Source organism: Nesoenas mayeri (genome assembly GCF_963082525.1).
Source record: "Nesoenas mayeri genome assembly, chromosome: 6".
Lineage (NCBI taxonomy): Eukaryota > Metazoa > Chordata > Aves > Columbiformes > Columbidae > Nesoenas > Nesoenas mayeri.
Genome location: NC_137545.1, coordinates 7,986,503 through 8,011,017, shown reverse-complemented (window position 1 = coordinate 8,011,017; position 24,515 = coordinate 7,986,503). Strand labels below are relative to the sequence as shown.

Sequence of the window (24,515 nt, the reverse complement as noted above, 5' to 3'; positions counted from 1 at the left end):
GAAGTGTGGTATCTGGGAGAACATGTAGCAGGTAATCAAAGCTTGTAATGGGCACTAGTAGAAGGTTTGGGAGAGTTGTTCTGGTTTTTAGATCTAAGTGTTGATTAAAACTTGAGAGCTGATGACAGTGATTGTGATTTGTCAGTCGGCAGAATCTGTTGATGGTGCACCTGTGCGCAGCCCAGCTTGAAGCTGATGGAGAACACATATCCCTAGACCACTTACAGTTTTCCTTAAGAATATTTCGTTTCTGCAAGTTTCTCTGAACATCCCCTCTTCCTTTCCAATATTTCTACAGATTCTTTTTAAGGATTTGTCTTTTGATCTTTGGTTCATCTTCAGGGACGTTCCTCAAGGTCTTGTTTCAACTTGGAACTACTTGGAACTGTCACACACCACATTCACATGAGGCACGTCAGCAGCTTTGGAAGGGCGTGTGTCTTTCCAAATGTTGGCTAGGTCAAGCCTTTAGGTGTATTTAAATAGTGAGCATAAGGTATATAATGATCTTCTGGAAAAGGCCATAAAACTTCACATGGATAATAAAGTTTTGGTGGTGTTTTTTAATTTTTTTTCAAGCCAATAAGAATTCAGTCAACTTTGTCAGCTCTGATCATGGGTTGCAATTGTTCTGGTTTCACCTTCTTTGGAAGAAAACGCTAGCTTTTGGAAACACCCTCATAATATTTGATTTTGAGGCTTTAATTTCAATTAAGCAGCAGCCTTGGCAGGCTTGTTCATGACTTGGTCTTTGTTTTGGCATCAGGTGTTAGCAGGAAAAGCTGTTTGGTAAAGCCCTGCCCTGTGATGGATGGGAGTTCAGCTACTCTTCTTCCTCCTTCTCCAGGCCCTGTTAGTGAGTACAAGTTTAGGCATCAATGCAACCCTCCTGCTGTGTTTCATCACTGCCCCTGGTTCTTTCTGGGGGTGTCAGCAGCCAGTGTTGGTGGCCAGGGTGCTGTAACAAATGACGCGCTTTGGAGTTGGGAAGCTGGGCGACAAGAGACGTGTGACATTGCTTGAGGTGTATCATCTATGTCTGAGAGGACAGATCTGACTTAGCGTCATGCCGCAGTATTTCAGGAATTACATATGGCTACTGCTCTGGATCTCCCCTTGGTGAACAAATGGCTTTATCCTACTGTCCTGTGTTCTCCATTTTCAATCCTTTAACATGTTGACTACTATTAGCAAGGGCTTTCCAAAACCTGCTGATCTACAGATAAAAAGATCTAAAGATAAATGTTGTGTTCCTAGGAGTGTGTTTATTACTTTAATTTTCTGTTTACCACAGTTCTGGGAGCTGTGTTCGAGGAAACAGCAGTCTTGAGATTTTGCAGTAAGGATTGTTGCTCAGATGGTTTCATCGTCCTTATTCAAGGTTAAACGCACCAATTACTAGGTGTTACTTGCCTGTGTTGGTTTCAAGGAACTGGCCCCCTGTGGATGCTGGGTATGATTTCTCATTGGCCTTTTCCAAGGCTGTACCAAGAATTCTTAAACTTGCAATCCACATGCATGGCGTGTTTCAGAAGCTCATGATCCCTCTGGTCTTCATGCTCAAATAGCTGTAATTCCAGAGCTTTGCCCCGTTCACACGGGAAGTGAACTGTCCATTGATGGTTCTGTTTTCTCCAGCCTTTGTGACTGTGAGGTCTCTTCTTTTCCGACGTGTTTCCATTACCAGCGGTGTCCTCAGGGCTGGTTGGCACATTATTTACTCTGAAGGACAGATGATGTGGAAGCTGAGTTGTTTCTCTGCTGGCTGCGTGGTTCAGTGTTCTCAGCACTATCTTTCAGTTCCACAGCTGTTACAACAATTGTCACTGGCTTTCCTTATTGTTGACTCTTATCATAGTTCTTAGAAATGCCTTGATTATTTTTGCTTTCACAGCGTACAAAAATCACAGATGTCAGAGTGATTATTTTTTTTTTGCTTGTTGTTGTTGTTTCTGACTTTGAAGTTAGTCAAAATTGATCCTTCAAACTCCAGCAGCCCTTCAAATACAGTGACAACCTGTCCACAGAAACACTGGAGATTTACTTTAAATTTTTCCACAGCTGACTTTTGAGTTATTTTTCGGCTGGCAACTTGCCTGCCCTTGCAGACCATCCAAGAGCCGCCTCTTCAGGCAGAAGTCGGTGTTTACACCCTTGGCTTTCACTTTACACTGGAGGAACTGGCACGAGTTTGTGCAGTGATTTATCAATAGGTGATAGACCTGAAATTGTGGCTGTGCTCACCGGTGCCCAAACACTGCAATCCGTAAAGGCTTCAGCTTGCAGATCTAATACATCTTATTATTTATTTTGTGCCCTTGCCCCTCTCCTTGGGTGATCAAGGAAACTCTGTTCTGTTAAGCACACTCTGTTTATTTAATAACTGCATAGCTCACGTATGCCCAATTCCTAGTTAAAAACAACACTTCTAAGCATTATTATCTAATGGGTAGAGCTGCCATAAAATACTTGGGATTACAAAGTCAGGGCTTTGCAGTGTGAGGGTTTTGTGGTGCGATGGGGCATGTGAGCTCTGTCCAGGCAGGAAAGCATGTGCTTGTTTCCTATTCTTGCGTTTTTGAGGAGTGTTGAAGCACACACTCAGTGTTCACCGCCTGCTTTTCAGAATGCAAAATAAGCTCATTGAAAGTTTTGAACCCAGCAGGTTCAAAATGGAAAATAATTAATGAAAATAATTAATGAAAACCCAATGATAATAATATTTAGTTAGTTAGTTTGGCATTAAGATTCTGTTAGCCATACTGATCACACTGTGAAATAAAACCCATGCCTGGGTAGATTTGGGGTAACTGCACGACAGATTCTTTGTGCACTAATTAAGAAAATAATTTTTATAGCTCATAGTAAGAAATGGCAACGCTTTCATCTCTGGCTAGATGAATTTTCTTGGAGCCTCTGACATATTTCCCAACATGTCAGATACTGCAGGCAGAGGACTAACAGCTTGCCCCGGTGTCCAGCTTTATCCAGCCTTTCCAGCTGGTTTGCTGAGGAACCTCATATTGCTTTTGTGTAATCCAATAACTAGGGAGAAAGTGAGGCTAAATGACAGCAGCTGTGGCCCCGCCATACCAGATGTGGCCAAGCGGCTCTTTTTGGCAGAGGTGAGGGATGACAAAGAACCCCAAACGATGGGTTAATCCCAGGGAGGGTGAGGGGGTGGGGAGCAGATCTCGAGGGGAATCCACCCCCAAGCTTTAGAGAAAGGAACAAAGAGCAGCTTTGCTGGGTAGCAGAGTCCGACCTGCCCATGGGGCTGCGCAAGTCGGCTGAGATGCTTTTGACTTTGGACTTCTCGTAACCCAGTTCGCAGAAAATACTTCAAGTCAGCGTTCCAGCAAAATCAAAGAATCTCCAGATGCAGTGAAACGCCAAAGTTTGGGTTTAAATGAGACTTTCTTCTCAACCTGCCTTTTGATCTGCTGCTTCTATGGCACATCTCTTCAACTCAGTGATACCTGGCAAGTGGGCTGATCTGCACAGAGGCTTGGTTGGAGGTTTTACTGCAATCATTTATGGAGCTGTGAGAATTACTGTCCTCGCTGAAGTTCCGGTATCGGAAATTCGTGTTACGGTATCGCAAATTCATGTTACCTACAGCGTTTGTCACTTAAAGAATTTGCTGTGATTGCTTTTGTCTTCCAAAGTGCTTATGTTTTAAGTTAAACTCTTCTTCCTGATGATGCTTTTTGTCTGTTTTTGTTTTGGGTTCTCCCCTCTGCTCCCCCTTCCCAGCTGAAAATGATGCATCTTTTTTTGGTATCCCTTTTCTTTCTTCATAGAAGTGACTTAGAGTGTAATTTGTCATTTTGATCAGCTATTGCCAGGCACACAAATCTGCTTGGGCACGTGTGGCTTTTGTTTTGATTTCATTCTTGCTTTGATATAATTATATAGCAAATATATGTATTATATATAATATTTCTAGATCTTCTACTAAAAAATTTCTGCTTAAGAAAAATAACTAAAGCATTTCTGCCTTGTGTCCAAACTTGATATGAAATCCATACGCAGGTTTATGAATGAAAAGTGACAGATTCTGTTTGGTTGTAGTTTGAAATGCCTGCAATGATTGAAACACTCCAGGATTTGCATATTTTTTTTTCTTATCTGTTTTGAACGGTATCTTCAAGCTCTCATTGCTTGTTTTGGCAGACTGTCAGTAACTTTAAGTGATGCATATTCACTTGATTGCTGTGGGGATGGTAGAATGAAGTGATTTGATTCCTTGTGTGAATAGGATTGAGAAAATGTTTCAGGTTTGCAGAAAGCAAAGGGCCAGAGGAAGGCTGTTTTACTTAATCCATATATATGTAATTCATGCCTTTTTTTACCCCCTTCATAATTTGCTTTGAGATGCTCTTTCACCAGTAAGTTGCTGCCAGAATGTGCTTGAAGCAAAGATCTCAATGTAAAATTCTACTTTGGTGTCCTAATTAAATTCAAGATAATTATCTGCCTACATTTCTAAAATTCACCTTCTACCCAAGTTCAGTGGATATTTTTAATATCTTCAGTCTTGGTTCTATTTCGTGCTGTTGTGATGCGTTTGGCAGTTACAGAGGGATCAAATCCCACTTTGTTAGTAGGACTGCATCGTATCTCATCTGTCTTTAAGCAAGTGTGAATTTGGGGAAGTAGGAGAGGTTTTAAGTTATTTGAGATCACTGTGTTCATGTTTATGTGGAGATCTAGAAAACAGACAAAGCTTGTAAAATTTTGGTGAGGTTTGGGGCTTTGTGGTGTTACGCTAAGCCTGCTGCTGGTTTTGCATGAAGCCACCTTGTTCTGTTAGTAGAATCATGTAAGGACAGATTGCAAAATGTCTCAGAAGCTTATTTGAGGTTTCTCCAGAAGTTTTTCTTTTATTCTATAATAGTCTGCATGAAAATACACATCGTGTTATACCAGTGTTGCCAACAAAAACACCATTTCTCTCTTGTCTACCTCCAAGACACTCATTTTCATATGTGCACACATAGCACTGCATGGGTGCTATGTACGTGGCCATGAATTTCTCTGACATGCCCAGGTCTTTGTTGCTAATGTAGCTCATTCAGAGTTAGTGAGTTTAATCATAGGTTTCAGGAAAATGAGAAGAAGAAACTGTTCAAAATAACATGAATTTATTTCTTTGTTTCTTTAGGAGACATCACTCAGAAAGGATATGAAAAGAAAAGAGCAAAGCTGTTGGCACGGTACATACCACTGATTCAAGGTAAGAGACTGCATAGAAGTTAAAACTTTGGTGCTAAATCTGTGAAAATATGTAATGGAAATTTCTCACTAAATGGAACAGATGAATTGATGTTTGCTTGACATAGCATATAACCGGTAGCGGAAAATGTCTATTATACAGAAATGCAGAACAAGAGAAAAGTCTGAGAGAGATATATTAAATGTTAAATGGTAACATTTTTCTCAGCAAACTTTAGTCTATATCCAAGACTTTAAGATAATTTTTAAAATGAGAAAAGTTATTCCTGGAGGCACGTTAGCCACTTTCATTACATGCAAACACTCACTCCTTGTCACTGTCATTCTTCAGTGTGCTTTTTGCACATGCCCTCTGCACCCCCCACCTCACCCTGCCCAGTTTCTTCAAAATACTGGCTTTTTATTATAAACTATTACTTCTTAAGCTGATTATTATCAGACTTCCATGGCGAAAAACTACATGCTTAACTTGTTACATTTGTTTTTACACTAGGACACTTAAATCACTTCGGGTTAAAGCTGTTGTGTTACCATTGATCTTTGGTCTTGTATAATAACCCCAGGCCAGTTCTTCCATAGCTTGAGAGATACTGGTTGAGATAGGGGAAAATGAGGAGAGAACAGAGATGAGTGGAACCAATAGTGAAACAATGTAGACAGATGAGAGAAAAAGAATAACAGGTATTATTTTACAAGGTTAGTATTATGCTTTTGGATTAGAGAACAGAGGGATCAATGCTGTGATTTTTTTGGTCCTATGTTGTTTCTGATATTTACAGAAGTTACTGATTTGATGGAGAAACGGACATCTGCAGCCATTTTTGTGCAAATTGTTGAACCAGATGGTAGTTCCTTTTACTTTTGAAATCTTGATCAGTGACCCCGGTGGCTCTTTGGAGCAGGACAGACAAAAGTTTTGTTCTCCTGAGTTCTGCTGAGTTGTGATGTTTTAGAAAACCTTCTACAGTGTGTATTTGGTGTTGAACAGTTAGAACGTGATTTGGTGTTTCATTATGAGGTTTCTTAGCACAGGTTTGTTGTTTTGTGGTTTTCTTGTTGTTAAGAATGGCTGTAGCTTTTCGCTTAGTAAATTTATAATACTCTAGACCACAAAGGATCTAACTCATCTCTATAAAATGGCTCATTCCTTGCATAGAAGCAGTTGGGATGTTTCTAAGTACTGCAGGCAGCAGCAAGTTCTCGCTTCACCTGCCACAGCTTTTCCTCCTTACACCATTTTTCTCTGAGAAACTGCCTCACTTTGCTGTTCAAAACACCCTGTCCTCCAACTCAGCTTAACCAAAGAATTTGAGACCAGGCCAAGTATGGATTTTGGCTGAGGATTAACAATCAGGAGAAATGTTCTGCAATTAACTCTATTTATTAGAAAGTCATGTCTTAGGATTTCAACTGTTGATTTACTCCGCCTTCTCGCCTCTCTGCTAGTAGTGATTTTTAAACTTCTTTTCCCCTCTTAACCCTTAAACTGAAAGGCTGTTTGCATAAACAGTTCAATTTCTTGGCTAAAGTGTAGCTTAGGAAAGTACAGCACACTGTCTTCAATATTTTAAGTAAGTGTTAAAAGCAATGTAAAGCACCTTTGTTCCCCTCTTCTGCATGAACGCTGCTGGCCTCATGTCGTATTCTAACTCTTGGGGTCTTAGAAGTAACTCCTGTGCAGGGTTTCCAGGGGTGTTAAGCTGATTAAATTCAGTTGTCTGCTCTAGAAACCTGCTGTGATACCTGTATGATTTCCAGAGGTGTTTTGTAATGTCCTATTTAGGTAACCTGCTCATTCAGTAACACGCTATGTATGAAACTACAGACTTGCTAGGCAGCTGTACAAGTTAAAAAGAAGAGTAGGAAAAATAGGAATTGTTTTCACTGAAGCTTCCCTTTCAAACTTGAGGTGTTCCAGGAGTGTTTCATCTGGGAGAAGTGACTTCATACAATGTAGGTTAACACTTCAACATCCTGGGCAGTAACTAAGAAAGCGTGGCCTAAGGAGATGGCAGCGCAGCTCAACAGTCTCCTCGTTTGTCTGTGATCTGGTATTAGGCTCCGCTAATAATCCCAGGTCCCTTTAGATTTCCAGCTGCTTCAAAATTTCTCCTTGTTCAGCCAGGTTTTCCCTGATCATCTTAAGGAGTGGTCAGAAATTAGCTGATCCTGTGGTCTGTCCTCCTTGCTTGATACCGTGTTTTGTAAGGAATACTGGATTTGTCTACTGCTTAGCCTGGCTTTGCATGGAGATAACAGGAATCTAGCTTTAATATGCTAAAAAGAGAGTGAGTGGGCTGCTTGCCTGAGCACAAACACAGACACTCCATCAAAAAGACAAGGTTTGCTTAAAACCCTAAGCTAACTACTTATTTCAGTTTCCTGACGTATGTTCCATTAACCCAGTTCTAGCTTGGAGTTTTGTTAATTGACACAGCTTCAGCGTGGCTCAGATTAATGGGCGGGAGTCCCAGCGGCTTTAAGCCTGGAGTAATTTTTTATCATTAACAATTTGATCGCAGGATTTTTTGTAATGTCCTTTGCTCAGCAGCATTCCTGGTAGGATTTATTACGTTTCCCATTATCCATCAAGTTTTTGCAGACTGATGCATGTCAGCAGTTTAGATTTGAAGAGTTCTTAGTCTGTGATTTGACCATCCCCAGGACCAGTAACTCGTGTCATTCTACAGCTGATTTAATCATTTCTTTTCCAATTATATGCGTTGTCATCTTTTCTCTGTTGGTTTATGAGGTAAAGACTGCTGACCAATTAATTTTTTTATCTCATGTTCTTCAGTACTTTTTTGAATGTCACAAAACCTGATGTTTCCTTACAGTGCATCGATCCCTTCCTCTACTTGTTTTGTTACGAAACGTAAGCGGATAGTACAATCCTGCTGATTTGTAAGGTTTTTAACAAAGTATAAGGTGGGCAATGAAAGTACTGAGTAGGAAATAGCATTCCTGGTGAGAGGCAGAAAGTAGTAAAAGGAATAATAGGAACACTGTTAGAAATGAAAGGTTTTGATTACTGTAAGTTTATGAAACATGAAATATCGTGTTCAGATTTATATGGGTAGTTGATGGGATCTTCTTTTAACAAATAGTTATGAATCAAGTTGTGTGCTCTTTGTGTCTTAAAGCATACTCATATCCTGGTAAGATTCGAGCTCTGGAAGTTTAACTTTTCATGTTTTACCTCATCAGCTGCCAAGTAAAATGTACCCATATGAGAACTCCTGCTCCTTGAATGCCGTATAAAATGGATTGGATTAAGATTCTGCTGCACTGTGTAGCTGAATCTGTGGGGAACCAAATCTATATATGCAGTGTGAAATAACTCCGCAGAGGGCTCGGTGAATAGAAAACGCCAAAAGTGGCTGCAAAGCATATTTTCAATTAACAGTAAAATTAAGTAGAACGTGTTAGTATTCAGGAGTTGTGCTACCGTAGGCTCTGGTTTGCATTCTAAAATTCTAAACCTGCAGTTATGAAGAGTTAGCAGAAACGTTAGATTTCACTTAAGAACCATAAAACTATGTAGCTATGGGGAAATACTAATTAAAATGTGTTATCTTTCTCTATTCCAACCAAATGCCTGTGCAAAAGTAAGAAGCGTTGAGTTTTCTGTTGAATGTCAATGAATTTTTGATGGTTAAAGGAGCTGTTTCTTTCTAGAATCACTTCATATTCCCCATGTGGAATATATCTAAGAATGGGAAGCGGTACCAGGGGTGATGGCAACTCCAAAAGCCTCATTCTGAACAATCTCAATGTTGTGCTTGGGAGAGCGGATAACTTCAACCTGTGAAGGTACATTTGTCACAGGAGCATTAAAAAATTCGTGTCAGGAAGTGAAACATCATGAGCTGATTGTTGAAGGTGAAATAAATAAAATTTCTTCTATTCTGCTGATACTCCAGACACTTGAAACCATTTCAAAGCTATTTTAACCAAAGGGGAAGATGAAATGTGAACCTCAGAGGTTCTGACAGCAGCGATCAGTCATTGTAAGGTCATCTGCGTTCTCCTTTGTTAAATAGGAATTACCCTGCAGCCATCCTTCACTACCATGGTAATTTCCTGCTCACCTACCAGCTGTTTCTTTAAAAAGCAGAATTTTTGTTGTGTAGTTTTAAAATCTTGGCCAATGTAGCTCTTTTATTTATACTTTATTTATATATATTATAGATATAATGTAAATAAAACCGCTGAAGTGGTTTTAATATATAATATTTGTAATACATATATTTATATAACAACAATAATAATAACATCTATACAGTGCTATATATTTATTTTTAATTTCTCTGTGTTTTACTCGTTTTCTTCTTCGCTCTCGAATGTTTCAGGAGTCGAATTTTCTTGGTCTAAATATGCCTTCTGTTGAGAAAACTCAATGCTAGCATTAGAGGCCAGCTATCCTGTTGCAGGTTAGTTGTCAAGTGCCCAGCAGGATCAGACCAGTGCCTTGAATGCCCTGTATTTCTGGAGAGCAAAGGATGCCTGTGAGCTTTCCTTTACCTGTATTTTGTTATAAGAATAAGGATAAATTCCAAGATTATTCTCTGGGAAGGTCCAAGACAGATCTTGGTGTGGTAGCTACAACCAACCTGGGAGAGCTCTGCTGGGAAGATAACATTTTGGAGGTTGTCTTGGGCAACATAAGTGGTTTTTAAAAGTACTTAAATGTACTTAAGTACTTTAAAAAGAAATTGTTTGTTGGAAGAACCTGCTAGGACCTGGTTGATCTTAAAGATTCAAGAACACTTCCAAGGTAAAGCAGATGAGATAAAATCCAGAGATGATGGAAGAAGCCTCTGTTGCTTCCAAGGTAGTTTATGGAACTTGAGGCCGTACTTGTGCAGTCAGTAGTGGATCTGCACTGAATCGTCCAGCGACACAGACTTGTTCTGCTGTCAGCTGCATGATTGTAATTAACCACAGCACGTAATGGGCTGTCCCTGTTTGCTTTATTATGTCATCTCTGTTTAGGTAGATGTTAGAAACGAATTTGGTACAAGGAGAAACAATAAGTGCCAGATTAAAACTTAGGATTTGAGCCTCTGGTTGTCTCTTCAGCCATCAGGTTTCACGTAGAAGTTCCAAATGTCCATCTTCATGAAATAAATTTGCACGATTTTTGCTTTTATGGGTTTATTGTGAAAGAACATACGAGTAGTACATTAACCACAGTGCAGCTGCCACTGCTGCTTTTCTGTTAGTGACAGTATAACAAATATAAAGAAATAAAAAAATAAGTGTGTGAATAATAAAGCAGACATGCTTCTGCTTTACAAACTTGAAAAAACATTCTTCATTTTCCTCTGAGAGCTGTTATTTGCAGAACATGGTGTGTTTGTCAGCTCTAAGTACAAGTCCACATTAATGGTAGTTTTGAGAAAGTTTACCCATGTGCATACCCTAAAACACGACTTACAAAACCCAAGGTGTTTAGATCAAGCTCTTTCTATTCCTTTCAAGAAAAACAAACAAAAACATACACAAAAAGCTGTAAAAGCTGTTACCGAGTGACACTTTGCAGTTCTTTACTTGACAGGTGACATCAGGAGTTTTCCTGGGGTGGATTAAATTTAGAGACCTGCATGTCTCCGGTTTGCTTTTTATATAGAGTAATGATGTAACTGGTGAGAACAAAAATCCCTGAATTGTCATTAGCATCATATTGTTTCTAATATTGAGGATTAAAAAACCCAAAACAAACAAAACGCAACACACAAAAAAAACCCCCCGTGTGGCATCAAATCGTTACTTCATTGAGTTAAAAGCGATGCTAAATGTTGCTTTTTATAACTATCAAGTAACCTGAGCGTGTAGCTTCTTTTTAACAGAGCAAAACCTCACCTCTGAGTATCATGAAAGTTAGTGGTGTCAGTTAAGCCAGCTTCCCATACTGCTTTAAATTTGAGACAAATTAACACATACGGAGACGTCTTTCAATTATTAATAGTGCTGGAGAATAATTAAGATGAAATAGTCTAAAAGGAAACAAGCTGATCATATTTTTTAATTAAAGCATATGGTTCTTCGTATTTTTTAAAGGAAAACAAGTAATTTCAGTTTCTTCATTCATAGATCTTTAAAGAGCTCTTTTCAGTTCTGAAACAAATGCAAGTCAGTCAGTGTCCTTTACTCATTTTTATGTTCCCAAGAGCTGGTATCTTCTACATCTTTGTGAGGGCTTTATAAAGGTGGTTTGAAATTTTGAAGCACCACGAGTATCATTAGTGGTGGTATTGCTTGTGAGGCATTTAAGTACCTACATGTGCACAGGAACTGCACGATTAATTATATCTGAAATCAAGGGCTTCTTTTCTCATCTACTTTGTCCCAACTATTACTAGTTCTAATAAAATGTACTGTATTTCTGCATAAATTTTGATATTATTTGCTTTGCAGTTTCCTCTGTTCCAGTTTGATCACTTATGACTTTCTTTTGGTTCATTAAACCCCCAAAACATTAAAAAACATGTAAGATGTTACTTGTTTTTCTCGTATCATTATTCTTGAACTGACTTCAGCTTCAAGGTGCAGTCAAAAGAAGTGGGGGTTGATGTGCAAACAGATCGGGGAAAGAGCTTGTTCTTCAATCCAAACAGAGTTATGTAAGCTGGATGGCTGCCCCAGAGAATCATGTTGCAAAACTCCTCAACATATTTGTATCAGGGTGTGGTAATGGCAAATATGAATTAGGTAGTTCAACAGCTGAGAGGTTGGACAAAGGCTCATCGTAAACAAACCTGCAGATAGGAGCACCAGACAGCTTTTCGAGCTCATTTAGAGTTTTCCCCTTGGCTTAAGCCAAGTGTTCGTAACTATATCCTGACCAATTCCTTGGATACTGTGTGGGCAAGGAAAGCAACCATAAAATCCCAGTTCCTTTCCATTGGATGTGTTGTGCTGAGTGGAAGATCAGTGTTGGGTGTTAGCTGAGGGACTTCTGCTCTGAACATGTGAAAATGCTGCTTCAGCCTTCCACTGTTAATGTATTTCTGCTGAAATTCCCTCTGGAGAAGTTGAGATGCAAGACTGGGATGGGAAGCAGTCCTGTGTGGGTGCTTCTGACGCTGGCCTGTAGTACAAGTCCCTCTTAGGCAGTAGTATGGCAGTGTTAGTTTTGATAAAGCTTCAGCAAAAGATGCCCGAAGGAGACTTTTAGGGAAAAAAATAATGCTTAGTGAATGGGGAGCCTCGCTAGAAGGGAAAAGACAACTGCCTTGTGAAGAAAAATCATATTTTGCGTAGGTGGAAGGGGAGGAGACATTAAAAAGTGATACCTATATATGAAATATGAAACCAGGGGATAGCGTCTGCCACGAATGTTAATTTTGCTTCCTTACACTTGTAGATGCTCTGTTGCCTACTGTGCCGTTGCTTATTGTTCCAAAGGTTTACCAATTTCAATTAAATGGAAACATTTATTTTGTTCCACAGCTTACTCAGGTGTGTGAGCTGAAGTTGGAATTCTAAAACCTCTCTTCTACCTTACTGGTGTCTACATGAACTCATATTGCTGTTTCATTGCCAATATTTTTGAAGGCCATGTTCAGATATGTTGTGACAAGTTGTCACCTTTACACCAAACCCTCTGATACCGTCAGAAATCTAAACAGTTGGTTCATGGAATAATTTCTCCTCATTACGTTGCTGCCATCTTGCATGGAAACTTGTTTCCTCCATGAGGGCTGCTAATACAGGAACAGGTTACTCTGTGATGCCTCTGAACGATCTTGTTGGACCTTTTTTTCCTCTTCGGTGGCCGGTTACTTGGGTGCATGAATGAGATTTGGCTCCCTGAGGTTTCTGTCTGTTTTGGTGAAGTGGATCTGAGGCCTGAGGCCCTTAGGCCCCTGTGCCATGTGTTTTGGTTGATGCTGGTATGTCTTATACTTCCATTTTTCTTACGTTTTCATTATTTTATTTTATGTAATTTACTTGAAAAACCTTACTGGTAATTCTTTAGGAGCCCAGTTAAAGCATCAAACAATCAAATAGTACTTTTAAGATAGCTTAGCAATGCAGCCTAATATGACTGATGGATTTGTCTAGTGGCCATGTGAAGTCCTGAAAACAAGAGAGCGTGTTTCTTCCACTGTAATCCTTTTGATTACTTGATGAATGATGAGTGCACATGCTGTTAGCCAGGCTGGATAGAAAGACATGTTCGAGTGGGATTAAAGCTTTGCCAACTAGTGTAGGAAAAGGGGTTTAAGCCTCTGCAGTCATTTGAATTTTCTCCAGTTTCTGCTGCTAACAAGGATACATGCCCTTCTCCATCTGAAAGGTTGGACCAGATAATCTTTCAAGGTCCCCCTTCCAAGCTGGGCTGTTCTGTGATTCTATATAGCTGTGACTTTTGATTAAATTTTTGTGGCTACCTCAGCCTCGCATTCAATTAGAACGGGATGTGTTTTACATACCCTATAGTGTTCGTTCTGTAGTTGCTCTTCTAAGAAATGTGCAATTTACTCCTGTGTCTTGCAGTCTACAATAGCTTTTGTAATTTCTCATATTTATAACTTACAGGAAAAAAGTGCAGTTACTTCTTTCTTGATGCTATTGAGTTAAAACTCCTACGTTACATGTCGGCTATAAAAGCTGTGATCGAAGTATGGCCAAATTTTAATAGACTAATTTAGTTGGATCTTAGTGTAATTGGTTTAAATGAAATATATGAAAACGTAATATGATCACGTGGGCTGGTTGAAAAAGCTGTTTGTAGCTTGACTGTTCACAGTTTCCCAAAATATCAGGAGATTGTTGTTCATGTGCCTTTTTAATTGAGTCATTTTTCAGTATGGCAGTATTCAGTATTATGACCAAATTTTGTAGTACATTCTTTTAAGAGCTTGAATATGGCGATGATGCCATTAGGCTAACTATGGTTTTTGTTGAGGTTTTTTTGTGAAAAATAATTTTTTCATTAAAAGTAAGAGTCATTCTACACCAGCCTAACTAGATCTGTCTAGGTAAAGCAAATATTTTTGAGCTTGCTGCCAGGAGAAGAAACAAAATGTTGGTGATATCACTTTGTGAATTTTATATAGATATAGATATATATTTTTTTCAAATAAATCAGTCCTCAGGCAGGTGGTTCTCAAGTAATCTGAACTTAAGTAGTCAGGTGCAAGCCATTCATCTTTTCCCATGGTTCATTTGGTAATCAGTTGGTAGGTACCACCTAAATAGTGGTAAGGGCTTCCTAGATAGTTAGAGCCTAATAATCATATTATTTTAAGGATGGTTTATTCTGTATGGATCTTTATGCGATAGAATACTTGGCAGAGAGTTTAGAAGCTGCACAAAGTGTACATCTTGGTGTAAACCTTCTGATAAAGTCAAGAACAAAAGATCAAATAGCGTACTAAACACCAAGGATTTAATGCTATCGGAAACATTGAGGTAAATAGTTTTCAAAAATTATGATAAAATTAAAAGCTACATTCCTGTGATATCAGAGTTTTACTTAGAAATTGTGTATTTCCTAGAGGTAAAGTGGGCTTGGCTTCGGGATCTGTAGGTTTTGGGGTCCCTGGATGTGTTTTGTAGGTGGTGGCCCTTCATGCTCCTCTGTGCTAATGAAGTGTTGCTGCTGTTTCACAGCATGTCTTTTTTTGCTAGACACCACCTTGTATTTTTCTGGAACTAACAATGTAAAACCTGTTCTCATGAGGCACCCAAAACGTGCTTATATCCATCATCCTTGGTAACTTGCTTTCTTCTCTTCTAATTAGCGTGCTTAAATGGACATTGCCTCTGCCAGCTCATCTAATATAAACAAATTTAGGGAAGTGATGTGGCCAACATCACCTTGGAAGTCAATAGCCAAGCAAGGGCTGTTTTAACAGGGTCTCCCGAGGTGCGAGGGCTGACTTGGTGTTGCTGGTTCTGCCATGAGGACTTCTGCTGCTTTTACCGCCTGCTTTGATTAGACCTGTGCTGCGGGGCACTTGGGTAATTTATATTAATTTGGGCTGTGACTGATGAGCAGGATCAGCTTATGTTAGGAGAACTGGGCTGCTTGTGGAGCAATCCCCTGGACTGCTACTTAGAATGGAGTATTATATTGAGAAATAAAAGTTCTAGCTAGTAACACCTTGGCGTTCTGTTTAACAGTCATGTCATAATGTGTAAACAAGTGTGTCTCACTGTGGGTGTTTTCATTGAGACAGTTTAGTTTCCTGGCTGGTATTTGGGTTCACTGAACTTTTAATACGTGTCTTCTATGGTTTTGTGGTTTTTGCTGCTGTTGTATTCTTCCTTTAATGGAAAGCAGTAGCACCCTTAAAATTGGTTTATTTTATCCAAGTGGAAATTTAGGAGCTGAAGTTTACTTTCTTGAGTAGAGGAAGATGTTATACAACAGTGGAAGATTGTCAAGCATAGTACATATATATGATGCCTATTTTTTTTGTTTGCTTTTGACTCATGATTTGCTAATATCTTATTCTGGATTATAAGTTACATTGGGTAGAGCTTTGTTCAGTTTCGCTGATCTGGAAGGTGTGAACCCTTAGATCATTTCAGATAATGAAGACAAAAATGTATGCATCAGGTAATATGTTCTGGGATGTGGCATGACAGCAAAGAATGATAAAATTGAACTGTGATCTGAGTAAGGACGGGGTGCTTAATAACTGACGTGAGGCTTCTCAGACCAAAAAGTAAAGAGGAGGCCTCAGTCTTCAGATTTCAGTCTCCTGAGGAATAATTTCCATTTAGTCTCCTGCTGTAAGTTTTCTGTGAAAAGATGTGGAACTCAGTATATGTAGGATCAGGCTGCCCAGGGAGGTGGTGGAGTCACCATCCCTGGAGCTGTTTAAAAGACATTTAGACGAGGTTCTCCGGGACATGGTTTAGTGCTAGAGTTAGGCTAGGTTATGGCTGGACTCGATGATCCTGAGGGTCTCTTCTAACTGAAATGATTCTATAATATGTGTTTCATGTGAAACTTGAAAGTCTTGGGTCATTTATGTGACGAGAGTTTGGGGACTTTGGGTTTTTTTCCTTTACAGTTCAGTGGGGAGTAACTACCTAAAATTCTATTTAAAGAAAGCTGGAATTACTAGGACTGTTATTGCGGAGCTGTACTTCAGCGTTAGCACTGCTACTCAGTGTTGCTTGAGAAGACTCTGAGGAGTACAAGGTGTCCTGGTGATGGAGACATCAATGCTGCACAAGGATGGGCCTCTTCTGCCATGCTGAGTGAAGTGGTGCTAACAGGGCAGGAGAAGCTGTTTCCAGCACACCCGGCCCTGCCCCTGCTCACATAGGGATTAATAATGGCTCTAACGAGGAAACTCCTGAAGCTCCCTCCCCCTTAGGGCGGGCAGAGGTGGGGGAGCAAAGCAGTCACACAGAATCACAGAATGTCAGGGGTTGGAAGGGACCTGGAAAGCTCATCCAGTGCAATCCCCCCATGGAGCAGGAACACCCAGATGAGGTTACACAGGAAGGTGTCCAGGTGGGTTGGAATGTCTGCAGAGAAGGAGACTCCACAACCTCCCTGGGCAGCCTGGGCCAGGCTCTGGCATCATCGCTGAGAAGAAGTTTCTTCTCATATTTAAGTGGAACCTCCTGTGTTCCAGTTTATACCCATTGCCCCTTGTCTTGTCATTGTTTGTCACCCAGAAGAGCCTGGCTCCATCCTCCTGACACTCACCCTTTATATATTGATAACCATGAATGAAGTCACCCCTCAGTCTCCTCTTCACCAGCTCCAGAGCCCCAGCTCCCTCAGCCTTTCCTCACACGGGAGATGCTCCACTCCCTTCAGCATCCTTATTGCCCTGCGCTGGACTCTCTCCAGCAGTTCTCTGTGCTTCTGGAACTGAGAGGCCACAACTGGACACAATATTCCAGGTGTGGTCTCACCAGGGCAGAGTAGAGGGACAGGAGAACCTCTCTTGACCTGCAGTCCTTGGCAAAAGCGTCCCTCGTTTTGGTAGGGACCCTGTGCGAGTGTGGGTGGTAAACAGGCCACAACAGAGAAACATGGCCAGGAGGTCTGTAGGGCTTGAGTCCACAGCAAGGGGGTGGCAGCCAGAGGCAGATTGGAGGAGATGGGCTGAAGAGCCTGGGGATGGCTGGCTGTGCTCCTTAGAGAGCCTGGGGAGGAGAAACCAGAGAGGGGACCAGAGCAGGGCTGGGTGGACCCAGAGCTTGGCCTAGAGCCAGACTTGGGCTTTCCCACACTTGTTTTACTTTCTGCTTTGTAATGCCCCTTTTTCATTTCTTTGAATCTGGTTGTTGTCTTTTGTTCCTTTCTTATTTCTAGGTCCAATTCAACAGCTGCAGGAAGGTTTAATAGCGTTCGAAGAGCCTGAAGTTCCCTTTTTGGCCTCCCTCTTTCCTTCCCCTCCGCAAAGCTTTTAATGTGCTTCAGCATCATCTGCAAACTGTGGATGTTTGGAGGCATTGACACATAATTGGGTAGCAATACAAGTAAAACTGAGATGGAGGGAATTGTTGCTACGCTATTTTAACTCCTTTATTTTTACTTTTCAGTTTACAACTCGGAAGAGAATATTTTGGAAAGGTTTAGCTAGTAAACTGGTACGGCTTACCTCATATAGATTAACCTAGTTTAGAGCTGAAGTTACTCTGTCTGAATTTCTATTTTTGGGAGATGAATTTCAAGATCAGTCTTTTTGCAAAGGTAGTTAGCTTTGAATGTCCAATAGCTGCTTCACATTATGGTTTGCTGAGACACTGGTGAAAGTCTTTTAAATCCATTGAGTTTGATGTTAAGACATCACATTTTATACAGATGAGATGAAGGAGACAACAGGGCCGCTGCTCTGCGTGGGGTTTGCCAGGGAAGTCCTCTAGCTACAATTTTTGCACTTTTGCAAAGTATGTTTTTGAAATGTTTATCTCTGCCTATCTGATGCTGGATGTGTTTAGCCAAGAGCAAAGAGTCTTCATTGGACTGGCAACTGTTCAGTGCTCCTATAGCAACATAATTTTTTCTTGTATAAATCAAAATTGCTAGAAATGGTTGTGTTAGCCTTGAATCTCCAGTGTTAGTGGATGGAGTAATACAGTTATAATGCAAATGTTAACATTAATTTCATCCTGTAACAGCAAATTGTTTAGTTAATTGGAATAAGCAGTCTCTTTAGGATGACTTTTTATCCTTGTTAGCTTTGAGTAAGATAAAAATGGGCAAAACACAGTGATAGTGGATCAAGTGTCTTCGATGTATACTACTGAATACGTTATTTTTGTAAAGATCTTCAGTTCCAATGGGCGCAGTAGCCGAATGATCCAGCTGCTTTTGCTGAAGGGCTCAGGTAATGATTTGCATAGTACCAGGATAAATTAACAACTTCACCAAGCTTGTGGAACGGGATTTTTCTGGCACATAATTGTGTAGCCTAAGAGTCAGATGCAATATCTTACTATATTTACTAAGAAGCGATGTTTTTCAGGCTCATCAGAGGCATTTTTGCACTACGATGTGAAACCTTCATCTCTGAAAAAGCAAAAAAAAATCTGAAAATTTCTGCAGCCCGCAATCTGTTCTACGGAGACTCAGCTTAGCTGCTTAGCCTGTTCTTTTCACCACCTTGGTTATCACGGTATCCATTTGCATCTGCTTCTTTTTGGCTCAGGCTTTGAGGAGATGTCTTGCCTCAATCTTTTTAACAAAATATGAAGTTGTTGTTTACTGTTTCCAGATTAACAAATCTTGCTGAACTCCTGACGTGTGGTTATGTGAAACTTCTCTTCACATGAAATGTAAAATACAGTTCTCAGATGTTTTCACCGCTCTTTGAGCATCAGACATGTTGAATCAATTCTGTTGGTGGGCTAAATTTGTTGTTCTTTTAGAAACTGAATGCTGGTAAGTGTTTCAGGGAAGGTCACCTCTTTATATTGGGTGGCGTTGAAACATCGTGTGCTTACTCAGCTCCATGTTGGACTGCTCTCCGCTGAGGACGCTTCAGTTTCTTTACTGGCCTGTCTCATTTCCCCTATCAGGAAATGCATTTGATATTACTTAGCCTGTCGTCTACTTCAAAACCTTTACTTTTGGACAGTAGGAAAACTCCATTAGGTGAGAATGTGTTTGTTGTTTCTGCACAGCAAATTGTGAAAGGCAGCAGAACATCTCTGGAGTTGGATTACTTTCTAAACATGTAGATCTGTGTGTGATTTAGTAAACATTCCTTTTCTATTCACGTAGGGTCCTATTATTTTTGCCCACATGCCCTCCCTGGCTAAGTCAAGATTGGCTTTTCAATCCAGAGGAGTTAAGTTCAGCTGCCAATGGGGATGCGAAGGGGATTATGGAGCACATTCACCTTGTGTTGTTGTCTGATACCTAGCAACTGATCCAGTCTGCAAGAAGATAGAACACTTTTCCTTAGGATATTCTATCTAAAGAGCATATTTGAAAGTTCATTTTGATCAGTTCGGGTAGGACTGGTGCATTTAATCCAATGCGTATTTAAAACTTACACTTCAAATGTGAAGACCACATCTTACTGAAAGTCTTTATAAAAATCTCTTATAATTGCTAGTTTTATTAATAATTAATTTCCAGCTTCTTTCTTGGTACATACTTGGGGGGAAGGGGAGAGAACAGAAAGCCCATGAAAGAAGGAGGAATCTTTTCTTGTTAAAGAAAGAGCTTTACTTGCAAAGGAACTGGCATAGAGTCCTCTTGAGTGATGTCTTCAGTGATAGCTGCTTTCTGTAAATATCTGCATTTTGAAAATGTTCTTTTGAGTTCTAGCAAGACTTGAGGTCAGACAGGAAAGCAGAAGCTCTTCAAGAGAAGGAAAGAGTAAAATGCAAGGCTCTTGACCCTATATGGCACAAGAGCTAAAAACATAGGAAACTTGGTGCAGCAGGTCTTATATGGGTAAGGAAAGTTTACTATTAAACAACGCCAAACCGGGTATCCACATAAGATCATAAATTTATAATAGGTTCATGCAAAAAACCCTTAAAGAGTATTTAAAATACCCAGCCAACCTAGATTGGAGCAGTGGTTCTTAGACAGCTGAGGCTGCCAGAGTAATGCTGCCCTTAATATCTACAAGGTTTTTATTAGAGAATTGCGGAGTTTTCGAAAATGCGAATCTTCTGAGTATAGCTCTATTGAATGGGAATAGATTAAACAGATATGCGCATTCCTAAACTTTGCTCAAACTAGCTGTCTTGTGTTTAGACTTGAAAGAAACTTGACAGAATAGTTCAAGTTTTATTTAAAAGGTGGAGCAATATCATCTTGTCTCTTCAGGATCTCCAAGTCCAATGTCTAAGTCTTGATGTCTGGCAGTAATATCCTTCCACATGAATCTGGCATACAGAACACCTAATTACCAATGATCGTGAACTCCTGCGAAAAACAAAGGCATTTTTCTGTAATTTGGAAGTGTTTATTCTGTGTGAAGTGCTTATGGATCAAACTAAAAAGTCTGATTTAAAATGCAGTTGGAAGATGAGATTTTTTTTTCTTAAAGGTACACACTTAGGGCTCCCGTTGAACTGGTAAGTAGGTGTCAAGGATGGTGAAAGAATGTAGACATTAGGAAGCAGATGTTTTATTTACAAACTTGAATTTGTCCTGAAATAAAACTGTATTTCAGGTGTGGATCCATCCCTGCAAACAGAGAACAGAGTCTCAGGCTCTTCGCAACCTACTGCTGCTGTATCTAAACAGCAGAAATCCCGTTCTACCAACTCGAGGGACGAGCGCTTCCGATCTGGTAAGGAAAATGAACGTGGCTAAAACTTCAGGTGTCTTAAGAGCAAAATTGTACCAGCAAAGCAGTACTTACACCTAAGGGGAAAGTTGAAAGTGCTCTGAGAGAGGAGAGACCTACTGAATGTTTTTCAAGTAGCTTTTTGTGTTTCCATAGGGGGAGTGTTTTTGTTTGAATCCAGAATGGAGGAAACGCTTGGAGGGAAAGAAATTGTAGACCTGCCTTCTGATGTTTTTCTTATTGTGAATTTTACACCATGCTGAACAATTTTATCTTGTTTGCTGATTGGTTTTCCGGTCTCCAGAGCAGTTATTTAAACGTTTAGAAGAGTACAGGCTTGGTGGGTTTTTTTTGTTTGGTTTGTTGAGCTATTTTGTTAAAGGAAGGGTATAGGATTATCATATTTACTGTAGCTCACTTTCAAATATTTCCTGGTTTAAAGCAAGTGCACAAAAAAGGGAAATGTCACAATGGACATTCTACTTAATTTTAAATGGACACCACTGTGACAAACCTGTTTTGGAAACTTCTGTGAAAATATCAATATCCTCATCACATCCTGTTTCCATTGTTACTTTTCAGGTGGTTGAAGTGCACTGTTTCCCTGTGAAATTCCTTGTCACAATAGTGAGAAAAGGCAGGTGTTTGGAGGCTTTTCTCTCCTAAATAATTTGGGCTTTTAGCTGGAAATTTGTATGTTTGTTTTCCAGGGTAATTTTATGTCTTGGATTTGGGGCTGAGAAGTGCAAATGATGATTTGTACTGTGCATCCTTCATATGTCGTTGGTCTTGCGTTATCTTGCTTTGCAGCTGCTTGGACATGGTGGTTATTGCATTGTATATGCATTGCTGATATTTAAAACCTTGCTCCAGAAATGGAGCTGATGTGCCACTCCGGGTTCCTTAGGAATAACTGAAGGATGAGTGAGGCTTCTGAAATATTCTGAGGGTACGTTGGCTCCTGGGAAAGACTCATGTATTCAGATACACAAAGAAGAAATTCTTGAATATCATGGAAGGTTATATAGTATCAAAATTCACTAAATGACATGGTCATTTAAATTTATTTTTGCATATCAAATGTATTGTCCATATAATTCTACTGTTGAATATATACTGGAAAAAAAAACAGATTCAGTGGTTGAATTACACCCATGATTTCCAAGTTAGTTTGTGACCAAGAAGGCTTGAAATAAATTACAAGCAGAGTCATGAATCTGGCAGAAATGAATTTATTTAAAGTGGCATTTGATGTTGTTAAATCAACAGAAATAAAATCTGGAGAAAGAGCACAACTACAATGAGGAATAGACGGGAACCGTCACCTGAGAGAGCTGGGAGGGTCTAGAGCAATATGCTGTATACATGGACAATTTTCCTGTCCAGAGCCTCAACATGTCCTATTTAATTTGCACTGAGGATACTTAAAAAAGAAAACAAACAAAAATAAGGAACAAGTAAACAACCCTGCTATATTACCGGTATTGTTTGGGGGAATTTCGGCATAGGGCTCATTAGTCTTACAGTGCAAGACATGGAAAATTGGGTGGATATTAATCAGTTCAGCCAGCACACTTGCTTATGAAGAGACGTGGCTTTTGAATGTTAGTCTATCAGTGCCTCCTCTTTTTATGGAGTTAATATTTGTATGGCCTTGTTGATTTCAAAATTCTTAAGCTTGACTTTCAGTGATTCTGCAGTGCTGCTCACAATCTCATCAGTGTAGAGCTCGCCAAATATTCGTGCATCTCAATATGAGTATTTCTGACTGTCCTTAAGTGTTCAGGCAATTCTGCCAGTGCCAGTTATTGAAGATGAAGCCTGATCCAAGGGTTTTCAGGTTATGTCTTGTACTTATCACTGGCCAGTGCCAAAACCCATGGTAATGCTTCATGTGGACTGTCATGTCCTTCTATGCTTTCCCATCCCTGCTCCACTAACTCATATTTCATTAAAAGTTCTTCACTTTGAAATTTAAACTCTTGGGGAGAAAGTTCTTAGTTGTAACACATGTAATTGGATTTATTTTTCCCATTAGCGATACGTGACAAGGCTTAGCTTATCAAAACCAAATAGCGATGCTTTTGCTTGACTTAAGTTAAACCCAAGTCTATGCAACATAATGTAGATATAGGTTTCAGACACCAATACCACCTCCTTAGTAGAAAATTCTTCAAATTTATGGCATTAGTGGTTTTCCTCTTGATCTCAGTGTAAAGCTAGACTGAAAGAGAAATCCCAGGTGTTTGTTGCATGTGGTTTTACTCTTCGAAAGTATTACTACTCTAACAGTTGTTGAATCATCTAGTAGATTCAACTCTGAAAATGCTTCCCATCGGTGTTGATGCTCTTCTTCATGCTATGAGATTTATGTGTATGTTCAGCGTGAACAGAAATGTTGACAAGACATCTCAGAAACGCTGGTTACTGCGAAGCAGCTTCACTTCGTTCCTCCCAATACTTCAACATAAAGAGTCCCAGTTTGGCTTCACAAAGCAGCCTCAGTTTGAGAAATTCCAGCTATGTCACAAGCATTTTCTGCCTAAAGAACAGGTGTCCACCACCACCAGCTCAAATTGTTGTTCCCTCGTTAAATTTCCCTGTATGTTGACCCACGTTACCTGTTGTGAAGGATAAACAGCTTTGGCTGTAATTCTGGATACTGTCGCTCCTTCTATCAGTTGCTTGACTTATTCTTTAGACTTCGGGGGGTAGTGGAGGGTGTGTTGTTTCTTCTTTTCTAATTTCTTTCCAGTGTTTGTTTCTTTCTTGTTATTTTTTTTCCTTCCTTCACATCTCATCAGTTCTGCTGTGTCTTTTTCAAGAGCAGTTGATGAGGGTGGAATGCAACTTTTCATAGAACAGGATCTCTTTCTCGAGCAATTATAGTTATTTTAGACCCATCAACATAAATTACTTAAAATAAGCAAGCAAAACAATTTTGCCTTTTTATGCAAATTATCTGCCATTTACTGGCTGTAAGCACATATTTTAATAGTTTGCCAGAGCTGGTGTCTATTTAAATTAACTAGAACTTTTATCACCTGCAGATTTTTTGTCTTCAAGCAGTAAATATTACCAGAAAATTTTTTACTTGTCAGAGGGATGCGATCAAATGGGCCACCAGTGCTGTTTGGTTTAGTTGCTGGTATTTGGAGATCTGGGAGCAGAAGGGAAACTGGTCGACTTGTAAATGCCATTTTTTCTTTAAACAGCTGTAGAAATTCTTCCTCCTGTGCCTAAGGCAGGACCAAGAGTCAGAGGCTGAGAAACAAGCAGAGGCTACAACCATGGAAGAAAAATGCTCTTGTCGTAGCTGGAAGGTTTAGGATGGAAGAGTTTAGGTGATTTATGGTCCACAAACTATTTCTTAGTTTTCCTCCCCCCTTTTTTTTAAGGACATGTAGATGGAAAGAAAATGAGACTAGATACATAAAATGCAAGAGAAGATTGTATGGCTTATTACAACAGAGGAAGGAAAAAACGTCGTGCATCAATAATAAATTGTTGATGGTTTCTTGCAGCTTTATTAAAGTT

At 39.8% G+C, this 24,515-nt stretch overlaps 1 protein-coding gene across 3 annotated transcripts in view; it reads left to right on the top strand.

The window, feature by feature from the left end:
• DIP2A (disco interacting protein 2 homolog A) overlaps nt 1-24,515 on the top strand; it is a gene marked incomplete at both ends in the record, with an annotated part of 103,486 nt that overhangs the window by 25,349 nt on the left and 53,622 nt on the right. For all 3 annotated transcript variants that reach the window (XM_080346879.1, XM_080346878.1, XM_080346880.1), the window contains 2 exons: nt 5,168-5,239; nt 20,862-20,981. In XM_080346879.1, coding sequence (XP_080203005.1) covers nt 5,168-5,239; nt 20,862-20,981 — 192 coding nt within the window. The remainder of the gene's footprint in view (nt 1-5,167; nt 5,240-20,861; nt 20,982-24,515) is intronic.